Below are 19,238 nucleotides of genomic sequence, written 5' to 3' on the forward strand. Positions count from 1 at the left end.
GGAATGAATCACTCTCACAAACTCTGTGAGATGGGATTTCTTCACTGCCCTCTGCTGCCTGCTGCTCGCAGTGCTGCTCTGCATCCCTCGTGCCTCCATCCCTCGGGTACCACAGAGCCGATGCTGATTGCTCCCTACCCACCAAGACCCACACTGCTGAGATCTGAGCAGTAAGGTGGTCCCGGAGGGGACTGGCAGCTCAGTGATGCTCCTGCACTGTGCTGGAGTCAGTGGGCTGGCACAGTGCTTGCTCAGACTCCATGGGCTGTGTTTGGGCAGCTTCTTGCCAGGGCACCTTTGGGTTTCACCCATTTGTAGGCTGGAGGTTAAAAAAACAAGGCAGGAGGTGCAGGGTTCTATGAAGGGGGGAGCCCATCTCCTTCTCTGCTGCCTCCCTGCCATTAAAGAGCCTTGAGCCCTTCCCCTGTGTCCCAGAGCAATGGGATGCTCTGGAGGCAGTACAGTGGTGCAGCAGAGGGGCTGATGTCACGTTTCAGCCTGTAGGAATGAAAGCTCGGAGTGCAATCTGCTTGCTTTTGGCAAAAAACAGCCCTTCCTATGCAGCCCTCCCTTGGCTTGCTGTCATCCCCTGCCTGGAGTCAATCTGTGCTTGCCATTAACGGGAACAGGTCTGAAGTGATGCTCAGCTCATCCTGATTCTGGCTTTGGTGCTCTCAGGAGTGTCTGTGGTGTGGTAGGGCACAGCTTTGCAGCAGGGATTGCTCCAGATGCAGTAATGCAGGGAGCCATGGGATCCTGTCCCACAGCCCCACATGGGTTTGGGAGGAGGAAGATCCATGCTGGAAGGTCTGATGGGGCACAGGGACTCCTCCCCTGGTCCTGGTGGGAGCCCAGCCTCGCTTCTCTGAGTAAATACGCCAGCAGCATTTGGCTTAATGAACTGTGCCTTTTAATAAATGGCTCTTATCTTGCTGAAGTGCTGCTAAATTGTCAGGATTTAAAATTAGCCTAATAGATTTGCGGGCGATGTTTTATTCACTGGTTAGTTGGGAAGAGGCAGGGAGAAGGGGGGGGGGGGACACGAGGTAGCTCCACCCCATCCTCCCTGAGTTATACAAGAGTTATTTATTTGTTTGGGCCGAAGGGGAAATGTTCTGGATTAATGTGTGATGCCTCAGCACCTGACTTAATGAGAATTTAGAGACCTATCCCAAACTGATAGTCTCCAATTAATCACTCAGTGGCCCCTCTGCTAGGCTGTCCCTGGGATATATTTCTCATGTTGGGTTGTGGCACCCGCTGCTGCATGTCAGGGGCTGGGATGGGCCCTTCCCTTTGGCTGTGAGCATTTAGGTTGCTGTGCTCCACTCCTAACACGTTCACCCTGTGTCAGTACTTAAGTAGAGCCCGTATCCTTATGTGTGTGCATGTGCAACTTGAGCAAAGTTTGAGCTCAGCTTCTGCTGCATCCCATGGAGTCGCTTTGAGCCTTTTGAAAATGCAGAGCCAGTTACGATCCTGTTGACAGTTCAGAGACATATGGAGGATTGGGACAGAAGAATGTTTTATAATAGACTAATATCAGATCTGCTCGGGATGAAAGATGCCAGGGAAATGTCAATCACTGGCATTATCCGAACAAACTGCTGTACCTGCCGAGATAATATTTAGCAATTATGTAGCACCCAACAAGCTTAAGCAGCACAGACGGCGGCTAATTAAATCTCCCAGGACTTCCTTTGGGTGGGTGTTCTCCTCAAAGCAAGGCCCTGCCTCTTGCAGGGTGTTTTATGTGCATTTCTCACCCACCTCTTGGGCAGGGAGGGCAGAGGACGGAGCTGGTCCTGCTGGAGGTGCTCAGGGTGAGCAGTGCATTCTGCTGAGTGACCCTATCTTATCCCAAGGTGTTTAGATGCTGAACACCTGCTGTGCTGGCCAAATGCCTCTTGTCTGTTCTGAAACTGAGGAGTTTGGGTGCAAATCCAACCAGCTCTGTGGTACAGTTTGCAGGGGCTGGATGGGGAAGTGTTGCACGTTGTCCCCAGCTTCTGTCTTGCTGGGCTGCTCTCATTCTCCCTTAGTTGTCTTTCCTCAATCCAGCCTGCATCTGTCTTGCCAGCACAGCATCCTTAGCCTCGTGTTGGGCAGTGCATCCCTATGGACATCCCAACCTGGGCTGGGGCAGCTGAGATCACAGCATCTGTAAGTTAAGCTTTCAGCTCATCCCACCAGTGCTCTCCTCACCTTGCCCTCTGCACAGAGCATCCTGCCTGGTAAGGCTGCACTCTGCCCATGACTTTGTGAAGGTCAGCATCTGTGTCTGAAGTGGGGCTGGTAGTAGCGCCGCGTGATGCACGGTGTCAGCCGTAAAGGAAATATTGTATATAAAAGATAAGTTTTTCCCTTTCTTGTGGCAGAGGAACAAGGCGCTGGGTTCATTTAGCATTCATAAAGTCTTGCTTTGGAAACGCCTTTAAGTACTGCTGAGGGAGACTTGAAGGAGCGTGTTTGAGAGTCAAATGCACATCTCCTTGGGCTCTCCTTTCATCTGCTTTAAAAAACACAATCTCTTTTTTTTAATCTTTTTTTTTTTTTTTCCCCCTATGTAAAAATACTAATCTTCTCCAACAGCAGCAGACACCCAGGGTGCAGGCGCTCAGCAATTAGCTCAGTGAACAGAATAAGCGAGGAGCAGAGGGAAGAGGAGCCTCAGCCAAGTGCTGGGAGGACGACAAAATGCAGCCTGCTAATTAAGGGGCAGCGCGGGGGAAAGCTGGCTGCTTAATTCAGTGCAAAGCTGCTAAGTCACCACGTGTTATCTGCATGGGCAGCCAAGGCTTGGGGATGCTGGGCTGACGTTGGGCAGAGAGGAGAACGTAGCAAGGTCTTGGGATGGGCTGGAAACCAGGTGGCCCAAGCGTTTGGTGAGGATGGAGCACACAGCAGGGTGAGGTTTGCAGCCTTGTAGTTGTAGAGTCATAGAATTGTTTGGGTTGGAAAAGACCTCTGAGATCCCCAACCCCAGCCCGTTGCACACTGTGCCCACTGCCCATGTCCCTCAGTGCCACATCCCCATGGCTCTGGAGCACCCCCAGGGACAGTGACCCCCTTCTCCCATTCCCTGTGCAGCTGTTCTCTTCCTTTGGTGAAGCATTGTTTCCTTATATCCAGCCTGAGTCCCATTTCTGATGGCAGAACCTCTTGTTTGAGTGCTCCCAAGGTGGGGAGGGGAGCATCCATCCCTCACCTTCATCCTGCTGAGGCAGCTCCAGTTGTTGCACAGGCTGAGATTCAGCTCAACCTTTCCCTTTGGCTGCAACTTTTCCCTGTCCTTGAAATCTCTTCTCCTCCGCTCTTCACTTGAGGGAAGGGAATTTATTGCGATGAAATATGTTGTCTTGTGGCTTTTTATGAAAACAGCACATGTCACTGCCCCTGTTTCCTGGAGCCAAAGGATGTGGCTGGATTTCAAAAAGAAAAGGGCTGGATGATTTCATTATTGCTAACAACTGTTCCCACAAAGATAAGGACAGTTTAATCACATTTCCCGTGCAGAAGTACCGAGGGAACCAAGAGGGAACGTTTCCATTTGATTTTCTGTGTTGCCTGCTGTGGTTTGGTCGCCTTTGGTGCATCGCGGTGCCAGACGGACCTGGGGGGGGGAACGTCACGGCCATCAGGGCACCAATCCCAGCATGATGCTCCAGCCTGGAGTGTGGGTTTGTTTTGCTGCTGCAAAATCAGTGCAGGAAAAGGGGATGAAGTCACCATATCTTCCTGCTGTTGTTTGTGTGTCTGTGGCACATCAGTGCGCCATAGTGGTGCTCACTGGTTGGTGACCCTGGTAATGAGCACGGGGTCACCACGTTGGGTCCCAGCAGCGACCACCCAAAGAGAAAAGCTGGCTTGTAATTACAGTCATAATTGGAAATGATTAATGGTAGCTAAAGAACTTCAAGCGATTTCTTGTAATTAAATACTAATTTTAATTCCTTTGCAGTGCCGAGCACCATGTTTGCTTTGCTGGTGATATTTATGCCTGTGCCTTAGCATGTATTTTTAAGATATTAAAAGTGATTAACGTTTTTTTTTGTAACCGGGTAAACAAGTAAATATCAATTAATTTGTTTACTTTGTGCCTGCATTTAGCAATTACTATTTCATAGTTTGGAAGCTCTCTGTTCTTTAGGATTTGTGGCTTTCAGTGCGTACGGCAAAGAACTCAGACCCCCAATCCAACCCCAATTCACTGCTTCCATGACCAAGGGCCATATTCCTCAGTGCCAAGTCCTTGGTTGCTGCATGGTCAAATGCATTTCCAGACCTTTAGGGATCTAATTGTAAGGTCTTCAATATGTTTTCCTTACCTCGTGTTTAGTTGGCTTTGAATTTTGACCCCCCAGCTTTGGTCTGGGGGTTTGGAATGGGCACAAAAGTGAGACCCATGGAGCCAGGGGGGGGCTTCCATTCCTGGGAGTGCCCTGCAGTGCCATAGAGAGCTGCAGAGAGAGCTCCAAACATCACCCAGCATGGGGATGTGCATCCCTTGTACCTGCTGTAGCACTGCTTACAAGCACGGCTCGATGCGCTCACGTCCTTCCCGTGCCCTGACAGAGCTGCGTTCAGCAGAACCAGGCTGGGAAGCAGTTTGCTGTAAAGTTGGTGCTGCTCTCATAGCAACACACCGGGTGCAGAAAGCACTCGATGGAAATCGTGTCTTTTCCTCACCAGCTCCTTGGTTCCTTGCTAATGCTTTTCATTCCCTCTTGCTGCTTGAAAGAGCTGATAGTCTGATTAAATTAAGACAGACACAAAAGCAGCTGGCCTGCCAAAGCCTCGGATTTTATTAAAAATAATATTGTTTACAGAGTTCTCTCCTTTTATGGTGCATATAAAACAGCGTGTTCCACCCGAGCAGCCGGCAGGCTCACTGCAATTTACCCTGGAAGAAGAAAGAGATGGAGAGGCGTTAAACCTTGTTGTGATGGGGAGTGAGGAGGAGAGGGGAAGGAGATGGGGAACAGCCACAGAGCAAAGGAGAGGGGAGGAAACAGGGAGAACAGAGCAGAGGAGAGATGAGCTGCGTCCTGGGTTGCTGCTGCCCCGATGCAGGAGTGCCCGTCCTTCCCCTGCTTTGATTTCTCTTCTCTTTCTGCATCTTCTGTTTGTTTGTTTGTTTGATTTGGTTCCAAATAATTAATGGTAAAAAGCCGTGGCTAATGGTTTGAATGAAGGATGGATGGGTGCTTTAATTAACTCTTGAAAGGATTATACACTTTTGATTCCAGTCTGGCTGACCCCAGTGAGGTAACAAGGCTGGAATGTCCCATGTGGAGGGGAGCTGGTGCTGGAGGTGAGCGTGGTTGGGAGGATGCTCAGCTCATGGATCTCAGGGCACCAACATCCCTGGGGTGGGAGCTGGGGGGGCTCCTGCAGGGTCATAAGATGGAAGAGAGGGCTCAGTGGTGGCCCTGGGCTGCTGCTCACCAGCTCTGCAGCACCAACATTAATTTCTGCTCACGGCTCATCCGTGCCATGTTTGGGATCAAAAGCCGTTTTGACTCTAAACGAGGCCTTTTTGGCCTTCCTTCTGTAGTGATATCTGCCCCCGGAATCCTCACACTTATCAGCCCCTTGGCAAGCTGCTCTGTTTGATTGCTGATCTGCCTTATTATGTTTTTAAATGCACTTTAATATTAGAGTTTTAGCAACTTTTTTTTTTTTTTCTTTTTTTTTCCTAAAGGCTAAATTTCAGCTTCTGAAGTGCAGTACCTCTCTTTTACTTCAATGGGAGCCTCTCACATTTATCCCAAGGCATAACATGGTCCTTGTAGCGTTTGAAATTAGAGGCACTGATTAGAGCATCTCTCAGCCACCGCTGCTGTGCACCTCAAAGGATGTTCAGGAGAGGCTGGAGCTGGAGCTGGGAGTGGTTGTGTGCTCAGCATGGGCTCTGATGGGATGTCGTGCCCCTCAGAGCTCTCTGCAAATGACCTGGAGATAGAGGGCTGCTTGTAGGGTCGTGAAACACCTGGGTGGTGGGATTGATGGCTTTGGTGGGAGGTCTGCAATGGGTCATGCCTGTGGGATACCCGCGATGAGCCAGAGCAGAGAGGTGAACACACAAGGTCAGTGTGAGCGCTTGCTTCCTTGCTCCTTTTTGCTTTATATTTTTCCTTCTAGCTAAAACAACACAATGGGATGTTGGTAGAAATCATTGCACCTGATATTCCAGTTTGAGAGTGCCTCTAGCCAGGTATTCAGGGAGGAGAGGTGATGGTAACTCTCCAGCAAAGCAGGTTGTCCCTGGAAATAGAACATGAATAAGTGATCCGGATAAATAATGGAGCTGTCTGAACTGGGACAATAAAGAATAAAAGTGCTGAGTGTGGCTTGCTGTGATTTGTAGGGTGGTGCTGGCTGGATGAGGAGCTGCATTCCCTCTGGTGAGTGGGTGCTCACCCAGAGCAGGGTGATGTGGAGGTGATGCATCCTCCTGCAAACATCCTGCAAGGCTTTCATGAGCCAGAGCAGAAGTTGCACCAAGTAGCGAGTCAGAATCTCTGCAGCAAATTAGGCTTTTTTTTTTTCTTCTGCCTCCTCCCAGGGATGTGGCAAATAATTATTCACCACTGCCTTCATATGGTATTTATGTATGGGAAGAGTGCTGTCATGTCTTACTCAATCTTTTCTTCTCGAGACAAAGCAAACCCCAGCGCCTTTCATCTTCCTTTGGAGCTGTCTGTGCCTCTCACCCGTTTCATTGCTATTCCTTGGACTCAGCCCCGCTCGTCTGTGGCTCCGACATACGATCAATCGCATCCCATCAGCCCGAGGTGTGCGCCTACCCCAGTGTGTGGGTTGATCTGATGGGAAGGGGACCCTCCAGCGGCAGCTGTGTGCAGACAGATGTGTGCTTAGCAGGGGCAGCTGCTCGATGGCATTGCTAAGCCACAGCGCTTTAACCTTTGGCTCCATGCGAGCACGACGGCCAGATCGGGATAGATGCTGCAGCTGAGGCCTGAATTAAAGCAAGCAGAGCAAAATAACGCAGCCTGTAATACGATTTGCCATCTCGTGTAGCCTGCTTGATTCCTTTGTAGTCCATGGTGCTCCAGCACCCCATCAGTTCCTGCCCGCCGCTCCCTGACCGCCTCACCTCCTTTCCATCCATGTGTTTGATTTCTCCTCCCGAAGTGCATCACCTGGCCCTTGTCCATATTGAATTTCCTATTGCTTGCTCCGGAGGTGATTTGAAATTCTGGTCCAACCCTCCGAGCGCTTCCAGTCCCTCTCCTCCTCGCTTGGCATCGTCTGCAAATTTTAATAAGCGTGCTTCTGGCTCCATCATGCAAGTTGTTAATGCAAATGCTGAGCAGAGCGGGGCTCGGGACGGAGCTCGGTGCGATCCCACGTTGGGTTGCCCTCCTGGCTTGTGCGTAAATAATAGATAAGGGCTCTTTGAGAGCGCTTTGTCAACAGCCTGTTAGCCTCCCCTCCGCCCCCATTACAGCCAGACTGCGCGTCCTCGGCGTTGCTCGCAGGGTGCCATGTGGGACAGCTTCAGACGCCTTATTAAAGTCAAGGTATATCATGTCTACAGCTTTCCTCTTATCCACCAAGCCTAGTTATCCTGTCAAGGCAGAAATTAGGTTGGTTTGACATGATCTGTTCTTGACAAACTCGTGCTGGTGGTGGTGGTGTGGGGCTTTTTTCTCGCTTTATTAAATTCCCGGGCCTTACAAGCTGTGATAGTTCCATCGTTTGTTTTAGTATCTTCGCCGTGATTGAAGCTGAGCTGATTGCCTACAGCTCCTGGCTTTTTTTTCCCCCTTGAAGATAGGAAGGCTCCGTGCCCTTTGTGCCTCCCTCCTCCAGGAGCAGTGCTGGTTGATTTCCCCCATCTCTGATCTCGCTCAGGATGGCTTCATCAGCCCCAATGACTTGTGATGACTTTTTAGTTGTTGTTTTAACCCTTTCTGCGCCAACATGGATGCCTGCCTCCCTTCTAACATGGAATTTGCCAAGCCTTTGGGTGCTCATCCTCCCCGTGGATTTGTATGACCAGAATTGCCTCCAAAGAAGGAAGAATGTAGCTTGAGTTTGGCTCAGAGCTTTCAGGCAGCAGGGTTGGGTGAAATTAATCCTGTCCTCTGTAACAAAGATGTGTGGGGGCCGGATTGGCAGAGACCTTTAAATGTCAATATAGCAATTCTGCATGGCCTACAAATCTTCGTGGGGAGCTGACAGGGAGGGACTGCAGAGCTGGGCAGGAGAATTGTCCCACTATGCAGCACCAGAGCAGCCCCAGGCTATGGTGAAACCCATTCTATAGACGCTGCTGCAAACCAGGGATGCACAGCAGGGTTTGTGAGGAAAATATAGGGCTTTATATAGGATTTGCCCACCCAGCAGTGCCCTCAAACAACCCTCAGCCTGCTCGGCTTTACTGTAGCAGAATTACCCCCATCCATGGCTGCACAGTGCAGGATCTCCCGGCTGGCTGGGTGTAAAATATGGGATTTCAGGACACCCCCTGCCAGCTGCCTTCTGCCCAGCTCAGCCTGCGATGCTCACGCCCCATTAGCAGCGTGTGAGGGATGCAGTCTGGCATCTGTCCTCTGCGGTGTCCCAGCCGTGGTGTGACAGACACGTCCCCAAAACAGGCTGTTCTGTCCCCAGCAGGCACACAGGGACTGTCAGCAGCGTGCGAGCTGACAGCTGGATGTGCAGTACATCCCCTGTATGTATGTACATGGGTGCTGGAAACAGCATGGGCTCAGAGAGATGCACTCCTTCCCAGTTGCCCATGAGGATATTGAATTTTGTGTGTTGATGTCCAGAAATTATCATATTTGGGAAACACTCATTAATCTCTGTCTCCTCTCTGGGCTCTCCTCCTGCTCTCAGCTCATGCATTGCTCTCCTGCTGCACAAGTTTTTCTTCCTCCTCTTTTCCCCTTCTGCTGCACCTCTGTGTCCCAGATCACATCATCTGGAAGCCAGGAGCAGAGCATCCAGAATAGTTCTGTATTTTATTTATGGCTGCTTTAATTGCTTTATAAGGCTGCAGGAGCTGGCTGGTCGCATGTTGGGTTGCTCACTGGCTTTGACATGGGGATGCTCATGTGTCCTGATAGTGGTGGTTGATATCAGGTGGCTGATAGTATCTCCCATCCTCCCTTCTATCCAGGCACCGAATGGGGTTTGTTACTGTCCCATTGCCATGCTGTCTGGGTGTTATGGTGACAGCATGGCATCCAGCTTGCTTTTGCACAGAGATCCAGGGCCGGGCACATCCCTTGCCTTGAAGTTTGCTGGCTGCTAAGCATGTTGCTCTGTGGAAGCCGAGCAAAATAGGCTTCTTAACTTAACGAGTAAACTAATTTGTCAGGCGGGCGCTGTTCTGTTTCCCTCCGCAGTGCAGGTCCTCTCTGCCAGCACTGCACATCATGATGCGCTGGATGCTGCACTGCTGGGAGCAGCTCAGCCCGGGCAGTGATTTGGCACAGAGACTTTCCACGCAGAGATCTTTTTTGTTGTTGTTGTTGTTTAATAAAGCATAAGAGCGAGCTGTTTGCTCTCGCTTGTAGGTTCTGAAATATGCATTTAATTTAGGCTTAATGAGGAAATTATCGTATATAAAATGAAATGCCTTGCAATGGCTCTCCAGGATGGGGACGGGAGCTGCTGTGACAAGTTGAGCTTGGAAGATGAAGGTTGGAAAAGGCCACTAAGATCAACAGGCCCAACTGTCAACTATTCACCACTATACCCATTAAGCCATGACTTGAAGATGATGGGGGATGCTGAGGTGTGGGGCTGGCTGGTGAGGATGGACAGGAAGGGATGGCACAGCACAGCAGATCTCAGCTGCAGCTCGTGTCTGTAAAGAGATCTGGATTATTTCAGGTATTTAGGTATTTATTTTGGTAATTCAGCAAATACGGGCACTTGTGCAGGGTTGTAAGGAAAGACTGGCTAGCTGAGAATAGCTTTTGATGAAAGGACCTAAAGATGCAGCTCCATCCATCCCCTCCAGTTACATGGATAGAGCAGTGGGGACGAGTTCAAAGCCACTGCACAAATAAACTCTAATAGCTTTCCTCTTGCATTTACGTTATTAGGGGGTTCATTTGACTGGCATTATGATGATAAATGAAAAATGCTCTGCACCATTACGTCGGGCGCTAATGCGTAGTGGGGAGAATTTCGGCTCGTTTAAAAGCAGAAAGCGACAGTGGAGGGGAATGTGCTGGGTTCGTGCAGCTGGGGCTGCAGGGATGGGGCAGAGCTCACAGCTCTGGTCTTGCAGTATCGGGGTAAGGACGATGGATGAGAAGCAAGCAGTGCTCAGAAGGGTTGCTACCACACTGATGGGTAACCACGTGGATTCACACCTGGTACTGTTGGCTCTGCTGCCTTTTGGTTGGTGTCTCACTGATGGAGGGACAAGGGGTTGGACTATTTCCTCACAATTCAGGATAGCTGATGAGTCTGTACCTGCCTCCATCCCTTGCTGTGACCTGGGGCTGGAGGATGAGGCACACAGCAAAGCTCACACCGGAGCCTGCGGGCAGCCCCAGAGCCCCAGGAGAGGATGCTGCTGGTCCACAGCCTTCCCTTCGTTTGAAGCCGTGGAGCAAATTGAGTTCAGAGGGTCAGTGTTACTCCCAGCTGCTGCGACAGAAATCCCTAATGCACCGTATGCCAGCTTTCTCCAAAGCTCCGGCTTCTTTTTTTATGAGCCTCTGTCACTCTATTATCTGTCTCTGAGTTGGTCTTTAGCTCTTTAACCTCATGAGAAGGGAGGGAAGAGGAACCTTGAAAAGGGGGAAGAAAAAAAAAAAGCAGGATGCTCTTGAGAGAGGCTTTTTATCTTTGGCCGTGGAGCTGTAATTGGGTGCTTGGTGAGAGCATGGCTGGAAAGGGGCAGGTTTGAAAGAGTCGTGGTGTGGGGGCTGAGGGGCTGCGATGCCTTTTGGGGGGAGGCATTGTGATGCACTGAGCATCCTTCAGTCCCAGCCCCAGCAGTGGAGGCTGTACATGGGTTGTGCCAGTCCCTGTTGTCCCCATCCCTACATTTGGATGTGGGGAGCAGTGATGGGGTTACGAATTCAATGTGGCTCCAATCCTTGCAGGCAGCGTTTGGCCGCTCACTGCCCTGTGCACCGTGGCACAGACAGGGCTTCAGCTCAGCTCTGTCTCCTGCATGCTAAGCACGCCGTCTCCCTGCAGGATCCTGCAGCCTTCTGCACTGCTCTGCTGCAAAGGGGGTGGGGAGGTGGATTTTGTCTATAGCACGGTAGTGGGGAGCAGCAGGACAGAGCCCTCCTTCCTTGCATGCATCCCTTTGGGTCTGCTCTCACCCAGACCCATGCTAGATGGGGCTCAGCCAGTGCCAGCCCTAGACTACTGTGTGCCACTGCAGTGTATTAATAACATCTGCTTTCCCTGCAGGGATGTTCATCCCCAGGGGTCGTGTTGCTGCAGGAATGGCTCTGCTGGTGCCTTTCTGCAGGTGGCACAACAGAGTTTTGCTTATCCTTAGCAGCCTTTTGCAAACCATTGCAAGGTGGAATGGAGCGGGCAGTGGGGATGAGAGGGGCCTTGGGATGGCACACAGGCACTGCATTGGGATTGGGTGTGTGCATCCCAGTTAACTCTTGTGCCTCATCCAGCACCTCTCTGTGTTCAGGTTGCAGAGTTTGGTTGGAAGCTCATACATGGCGTGTCCAGGTGTTCTGTATTTTTAAGCAAGACCCAGAAAACGTTTAATTGCCTTTTTTTATCCCCCCTCTTTCTAATAATTCGTCCTTTTCAGTGCTAAAAATAAGGCACCGAGAGGGAGAACGCACCAAAAATGAGGAGAAAAATGGTAAAGTTCCTATTGGTACCTAACAAAGAGCCCCCCGTGGAAATGTGTCTTTTGCTGGGGAGGAAAAAAAAAGCCATTTTGTGTGGGGTGTGGGTAGAGGAGGAAAGAGAGATCACTTTAAAAACTTCCACTCGCTCCAATAATGAGATTAAGGGGAGCTGCCAGATGAAACCATCTGCCTAATCTTTTACCCAGAGCAGCTCTGTTCCCAGCTCCCATCCAAGGATGGCACCGGGGGCCGCCTTCTGCCATGGACTGGCCTGGAGGATGATGCCCTGTGCCTGCATCCCTAATGTGGAGGAGATGCTCACTGTGGACCCTGCTCCGTGGTGCTGGCACATTCTGGGTACCCGTGGATGGGAGGAGGAATGAAAAAGGGGAAGGGGGGGCAGAGGGGGGGAGCACTCATAAAAAAGACAGTTTGACATTTTCTTGACTGTTTTGAAATTTTCCTAGCACAACAAGCTGTTTATCCGCCACTCCAGCTCTTATTGAATTAAAGTGTGGAGGGGGTGTGAGGAAGAAATCAATTCGTGCTCCATATGCTGCTCTGTTGGGGAACGTGGCTCTCTGCACACTATGGAATATGTAGGGAAGGGTGGGGGAAGGAGAGATAAATCCATCAGCTAACAAGATAAGTGCCTTGTTCCTCCATCTGTTACTGCTGTGTCCTTATCTGGGATTGCAGCGTGGCAGCAGCGATACATCTTGTGTCAGGTATTATATTCCAAATTCATATGAATGAATTTTCATGCTCGCAACAATCCGTGATCCGGCAGCCACAGCCTCCTCCAGCTCTATGTGCTGTGACACGTGGTGGCTGCAGGCTTGGCCCTCTGCTCCTGCAGGAGGGGATGGATTTTGGTGTTGGGGCACATGTTTTGGGGGGCAGGAATTGAGTTGGGTGAATCCCAGCCCTGCTGAGCAACTTGGGAGTCAGTTGAGATGTGATTCTGTGCTCTGGCTGTGAAAGCTGCAGACTTTGGGATGCTGCCCATGTTCAACATCAGATCAGCTCTGGACTGAGCTGAGCACGTATATGGAGGTACTCAGTGCAGCAAACCAGGAGCTGCTCTGAAGGTTTAGTCTTGAAATCCAAAGTAGTCCCCACCCCGTACTGAAATCATGCAATCATTCAGGTTGGAAAAGACCTCTGAGATCCCTAACCCCAATCCATCCCACTGTGCCTGCTGTCCATGTCCCTCAGTGCCACATCCCCCTGCTGTGTTAGTAATTGAGTGCACAAACAGAAGCTCCTGAGGAGTTTTATGGGCAGTCTTCAAATCCCTGCCCTCTGTGTAATCAGCTCATCCAAAGACCTCAGGTTTTGCAGCCATCGGGGTGACTGCAAAGCCCTCTGCATCTTGAGGGGATAAATCAGAGCCTGGCCAGGATGCACGGAGCCTTGTAAAACCCACAGCGTTATCACAGGTGATGCATGGGGTGAAAAGCCCTGTTGGTGTTCATGTTCTAAAGGACTTTGCTGTTGTTCAAGAAGTCTGTGTTGGGACCAGGAGTGTTGGTGTGGTTCAATGGGTTTTGTGCCCACTGTTTGTGGAGGAACAGTTGGATCTGAAAATGGAGAAGGGCTGAGGTTGGGTTGTGCTGGGAGCCAGGTGTGCTGGAGCTGTTATAGCTGCCCACCATCCCTGTTCCCGAATAAAGATGCTATTTTTATTTTCCCTTCTGTTTAGCCCCAATGGGCTTAACCCGTCTCTGCGGAGGCACAGAAATCCCAGCTCTAATTTCAATTAAGAGCGCTCCTTTTGATTGCAGCCTGGGCTGGGGTTTGGGATCCATTCCTAATCCCTATATTAGCGCTGATTCATCTCTTCCATGAGCATTATCATCAGTGGCCCTTAGGGGGAAAGGAGGGGAGGGATCTTTCGGGAGGATAAATACCATTTGTTTGTGTTTGTATTAGCTTCCACGCCGCATCCTGATTACATCCCGCTTTTTGACACAACAATTATTATTAATTTCCCGGCGTCTGCATTTGGATTCTCTCCGACACAAAGGGAAGATGACGGATAATGTCAGGCTCGGTAATTGGGTGGGGGATGGAGAAGGAAGGCGGGGGGGGGGTGCAGATGGGATATTATTAGATTGTAATTCTTGGTGTGGAACGGGAAGGTATTTCTCAGCAGATGTCGGGACGAGGTATTTATCCACACGTTAGCACCAGCACAGCGATCCTATGGGCTGTGCTCTGCTCCCTCACCCTGCCCCACTCTGCCCCTATTGCACAGAAATCCCATCAGCTCCTCCTGGTGGGAATTGGCTTTGCAGGGCTCGCCTTCTGCTGCCGGCTTTGCAATTAACTTTGCAAAGTGATCCCTGGCTGCAGCATTGGCAAAGCCAGCTGTGCTGCTGTGGGATGCTCCGAGCGCTGTGTGCGTGCCTGGGAAGCACTGGGTGATTCCTGCCCTGTGAGGAAGGAGGGCTGAGTTCAAGCTGGGAAAATAATAAATAAACCAGAGGAACTAACTGTGTTTCAGCAAGCATTGATTTCTGAGGCTGCTCGTGAACCGTGGAGAGATGTTTGTGCACGGAGCAGGGTTAGAGGAGAGGGGGAATGGGTGGGTCTTTGGATCTTAGGAGAGCTTTCTTAATTGTAAATCGATGCCGGGCAAGCGAGATGTTGGAATATCTTGTTATCGCAGAGACCAGCGGTGGTGATGGAGGAGCTGTGATGGCTCGTGCTCGGGGCTGGAGGGAGGAAGGACTGAGAACCAAACCCACTGACCCTGTAACTCGTAGAGGCCTCCAGCACTGGAGCTTGGGATGCTCTTGGAGTCTCCATTCACTCTTGGGTTGTCCTACAGGAGCACGTTGTCACCTCTGCTCAGCTGGAGCCAACATAGGAACATTCAGGTTGAAAAAGACCTCTTGAGATCCCCAACTCACCCCGCCATGCCCACATCCCTCAGTGCTACATCCCCACAAACACCCGCTGGGATGGTGACCCCCCAGTCACCATGGTGTGGGGTGTGAGTGTGGTGGGCTTTAAGGGGCACAGTGCAGCGCTGCCAGCTGCAGCCATCCAATGGTGCTTTGCTTTGAAACAGGGCCAGGCAGCATCAACAGGACCAGCTGCCGAAGTGCAGTGACTGTTCAATATGATTTGGCTTTTGTGAGGCACTCTGGAAGGGCAGGGAAGGTCAAAGTGAGCAATGGGATGATGCACCATCCCAGATCAGATCCGTTCCCATTGGGACCTGGAGTTGAGGAGAGTCCCAGTGCTGTAGGATCCCAGCCAGCTCCTGCTCCTTTTTTTCTCTCTCTGACTTTGATCTTTTCAGCCTTTAAGCACTCTTTACTATGGATCTGTGTGTTCAGTATCCAGCACAATTCCTGCGGGTCGGCATAATGGAGACAGTAATGCAGTGAATTATCAGAGACGTTACCAGCCAAACTTTGCAGCTTTCCCAGTTCTCCCCCTCCATCCTCACCCCTCCTCCTGCAGCGTGACCTGTAGGTGCTGCAGCCAGGCCACCGGGTCATCTCATTTAATAGCAAACCCTTTGTCCTTAGAACAACGAATCTGACTCTTCATTCCTCTTCTGGCATCTTTTTTTATGTCCATTTGCACATTGAAATCTCTTCAGCTGGCTCCTGCCAGTCTTTACAAAAAGCTTTTACAGCTTCAGATGTTTCAAAGATTTAGGGTTGCCCATCAGCCGGAGAGCTTTCCTTGTAAGCAGCTCAAGCTCTGCTGAAGGCAGTGGGAGGGGAATGGATGTATTTGGGAAGAAATGGGGAAAGGAGGCAAAGAGAAGAGGGGGTTTTGTACTCTTTTTCTCTCAGGGAAAGCATTTTTATCTCTAAATCTGTGTAATTGATGCCCAGGTACTCTGGTGATGAGTGCCTTAGAAATGCATCTGCAGTAATAATCTAATATCCGTTTGTTAGGACTCCAAGGAAATCTAATAATACTGATGCTTTGCCTAATAGAGCTCCTTTCATCCCAGGATAAAATGCGAGGAGTTTGAGATGGAAAAGACCGATTTTAGGTCGTATAGTTCATCTCCCTTCCAATGCAAGTCTCGAGGTATTTTGCAGGCATTAAATAATTAAAGAGTAGTTATGGTCAGGGAAGCAAGGAGGTGATGGAGGCAGCAGCTGGTGAGCGCCGTGGGGAGTGCGTGGGGCCGGGAGCTGTGAGCTGCAAGGACTCAGCATGGAGCTGTTATTTGCAGGGAAGAAAAATATATAAAGGTTTGGGTTTATGTTTTGAAGTGCCCGCCTCAGTGCTGCTCTTCTGCTTCACCCTGTAGCGGTTGGAGCCAGGCCAGCCCCACAATGGGGTTCCCTGCTTTGCTGGACCCCCACATGGGGTTCCCTGGGCTCGCTGGCAGCAAATGGTTCTGATTGCTGTCAGCTTTAGCACGTGGTGTCTGCACAGTCCCAGGGATGGGGGTGGCAGGAGGGTGGGATTTGGGGATTTGCTGAATTAATGACATCTGCAGTGAGCTGTTGGCCCATAGAGCCAGCAGGGAGGGGAGGGAACCTGCGAGTGGTTCTGCAGGTCTGACCTCCTGTAAATAATGGTGGATGGAAATGTCAAGCCCGGAGCTCCTAAGGGGAGGCTAAAGGAGGGGATAAGCAGAGGGAAATGCTTGCCTGGGTGTGAGAGAGTGAGGGATGTGAGTGTGATGGAGGGAGGTGGTGTGTGATGGCTTGGAGCCCTGGGCAGGGCGGATGCTGGAGCTCAGCTCCACAGACAGCCAGGAGGGGTGGCCCCACAACACCCCTGGGATGCAGCGATGCCCTTTGGCTTGGGCTGCTCTGCCTGGGTCTGTGCACCATCCTTCCAGGCCAGAGCTGAGTTAGCCTCAGGGAGGGGGTTTCAGTAGTTGTCCTTTCACTGCATGCAGGAGCACACAGCAGAGAGTGGCTGCTCCTCTTCCCCAGGCCAAAGCTTTGCCACCTCCTCTGTAAAGATGCTCTCCTCCCGGTCCTGTGTTTCTCTGTTGAAGGTGCTAATTAGAGGGCCAATTACTGCTCAAGGTCAATTTGATTTGCACACTTACTCCACCAGGAATTGGAAGGGGCCTGTCTAGCAATGGGGGATCACCACTGAGCAGGGCAGGGGACCAGGAGGTGAAGTGGCTGCTGCCCCTGCAGCCCTGCCTGGATATCAGTGCAGCCCAGTGGTGTGCCATGCACATCTGGGCAGCTGCTGTGCACATCTGGGCAGTGTGGGGCTCACCCCTCTGCCCATTGCAGCTCACCACCAGGGTTTTAGGGCACAGCTCCGTTTCCACCTACCTGCCCTATCCCCATGTCCCCAACACCCCCCGGTCCCTCACCACGTCCCACCAGGTGCTGGCACGTCTGTCATCCTGCAGCCCGAACTGCCTGTATGCAATCCATGCCGGGGGCAGCGGCTTGCTGCCGGCTTCCAGCCCAAAGCCGATGAGAAATGCACAGAGCAGCAGTGCTGGACTGCATACTAATGGGGCGAGAGCTCAGAGGGAGCAGGGAAGAGAAGGGGAAGGAGCCAGACTGCAGCTCCTGGCTACCCGCGATTGATTTATTACCAGGTTTGCTGATGAATGTGTGAGAAATGCTATTGGTGATAAAGCAGAAAGGCCGTAATTAAAGTAACAGCTTTCAGTTTTTAAGCACTGCCTGTGCTTTTTTCCTCTCTGGCAGATCGTGTGGTGCTGCTCTGTGTCCCCCCCCTCCCTCCCTGGGTCCAACAGCCCTGGCACAGAGCTGCCCTGGGGCCACGTAGGGAGGCTGCAGCATGAAGGGGGCTCAGGAATGGGTTTGGAGAGGGAATATAGAGTTTGAGAGGCTTGTGCTCACTGCTGTGCCCCCCCAGTACGCCACCAAAATGCCCTCCTGCCATTGCACACTGCTACTGCAGAGCACTGCAGAGAGCCTGACAGGATGCAGGTGCCATGGGGCACTCATAGTGCTGGGCTGTGGGTTGGATTTTGCTTTAAAATCTTCACTTCAGCCAGGTCAGAGTGCTGCTCCCAGCAGTGTAACCCACTCAGTCTCCTCTCCTGATGCACCAGGGCGTGGGGAATGGGGTCCTGCTGCTCAGTAGGGCCTGGATTGGTGATAGATGGCAAAATGTTGGGTACCCTCATGTAGTAAATCCGGCAGAGCAGATTGTGATGGATGGGCTGGAGGATGGGAGGGTACGTGAGTGAGGGATGGAGGGTGGAAGGGGCAAAGAGGAGAGTGCTGCTGATGACAGGTAGACAGGTGTGTGCCTATCTACATGTACATGTATATATGTAGGTAGGGGGAGGATCTCTCTGATGAGAGATAGATTGGGAGAGATGGATGGATGGGATATTTATAGTGATGGCTGGGTAGATAGAGCTGGACGTGTGTTGATGAATAGGGGGATGATGGATAGAGGGCAGGGATTGTGAGAGCTGGGGAGCTAAAGGGTATATACGGTGCTAGATAGATTAGATAGAAGGATATATGCGATGATAGAGAGACAGTGCACGCAGCAGCCTCTGAGTGCCCAGCAGCGCCGCTGCTTTTAGCTACTCTGAGCTTGGGTGTAATCTTGTTTTGCCCCGGTAAATTCCTTATCAAGGCAGCTTTTTTAAATGAAATCCCCTTAAAAGAAATGAAAAAAAAATGAACAGAGCAGAGGCAGCAGAGCTCCTCCACCGCCAGCAATGACCTGGGCTGCCCGTTTCCATGATGACAAATTAACCACTGCCAACTTCCACCACGTCCGGATCCATCCCTGGGTGTCTGCCTGCTGTCCCCACCTCGGGGATCTGTCCCAAGGCACTTTCAGCTCAGAGCATCCCCAAAGAGCTCAGTGTTGGCACATGGTGCTGCCAGCACCTGGTGGCAAATCCCATCACTGCTGCCATGTGATGAGGTCCTTTGGTGTCACTTGGAGCTTGTGGCATCAGCTGGTGATGCTCAGCACTCGTGGGAGTCCTGGCAAGTGCTGCAAGATGTGAGCACTGATGCTCAGAAGAAGATGGCTGTAACCGACCTTTTTTTGGCTGTGTTTGCTGCTGCTGGATGCCAGCTCTGTGCTGCCAGTGTTTCCAGCCTGGGATGTCCTTGTCCTTCCTCTTGTGCTTGGTTACCTTCAGGCTTTCCCCGGGGGGCTGGTGAGCCAGCAAAGCACCTCTGCTGTGAGTGAGTCATATCCCACCTTTCCACCGAACACCCTGAGCAAACATATTTGCTGGCTGCTGGGTCTTATTCCCCATGTGGGGTTGTGTGGGACCATGTGGGGCTGTATGGGACCATGTGGGGCTGTGTGGGACCATGTGGGGCTGTATGGGACCATGTGGGGCTGTGTGGGACCATGTGGGGCTGTATGGGACCACGTGGGGCTGTGCTTTTGGAGTGGCAGAGCAGCACTGAGCTGCTGCGGTGCATCCCCGGCCCCTGGCTTTGA

The 19,238-nt window shown here is 51.3% G+C and overlaps 1 protein-coding gene across 3 annotated transcripts in view; it reads left to right on the top strand.

The window, feature by feature from the left end:
- Positions 1 to 19,238, top strand: part of LOC107324282 (protein CEPU-1) — a 267,820-nt gene that overhangs the window by 63,860 nt on the left and 184,722 nt on the right. Inside the window, exon 1 of one of the 3 annotated variants that reach the window (XM_032449055.1) lies at positions 13,848 to 13,884. The exons of the other annotated variants lie outside the window; for them this stretch is intronic. Coding sequence (XP_032304946.1) covers positions 13,863 to 13,884 — 22 coding nt within the window. The 5' untranslated portion in view covers positions 13,848 to 13,862. Of the gene's footprint in view, positions 1 to 13,847; positions 13,885 to 19,238 lie in introns of those variants that run through there. 3 annotated transcript variants of the gene reach the window in all.

The sequence above is a fragment of the Coturnix japonica genome, chromosome 24 (genome assembly GCF_001577835.2).
Source record: "Coturnix japonica isolate 7356 chromosome 24, Coturnix japonica 2.1, whole genome shotgun sequence".
Lineage (NCBI taxonomy): Eukaryota > Metazoa > Chordata > Aves > Galliformes > Phasianidae > Coturnix > Coturnix japonica.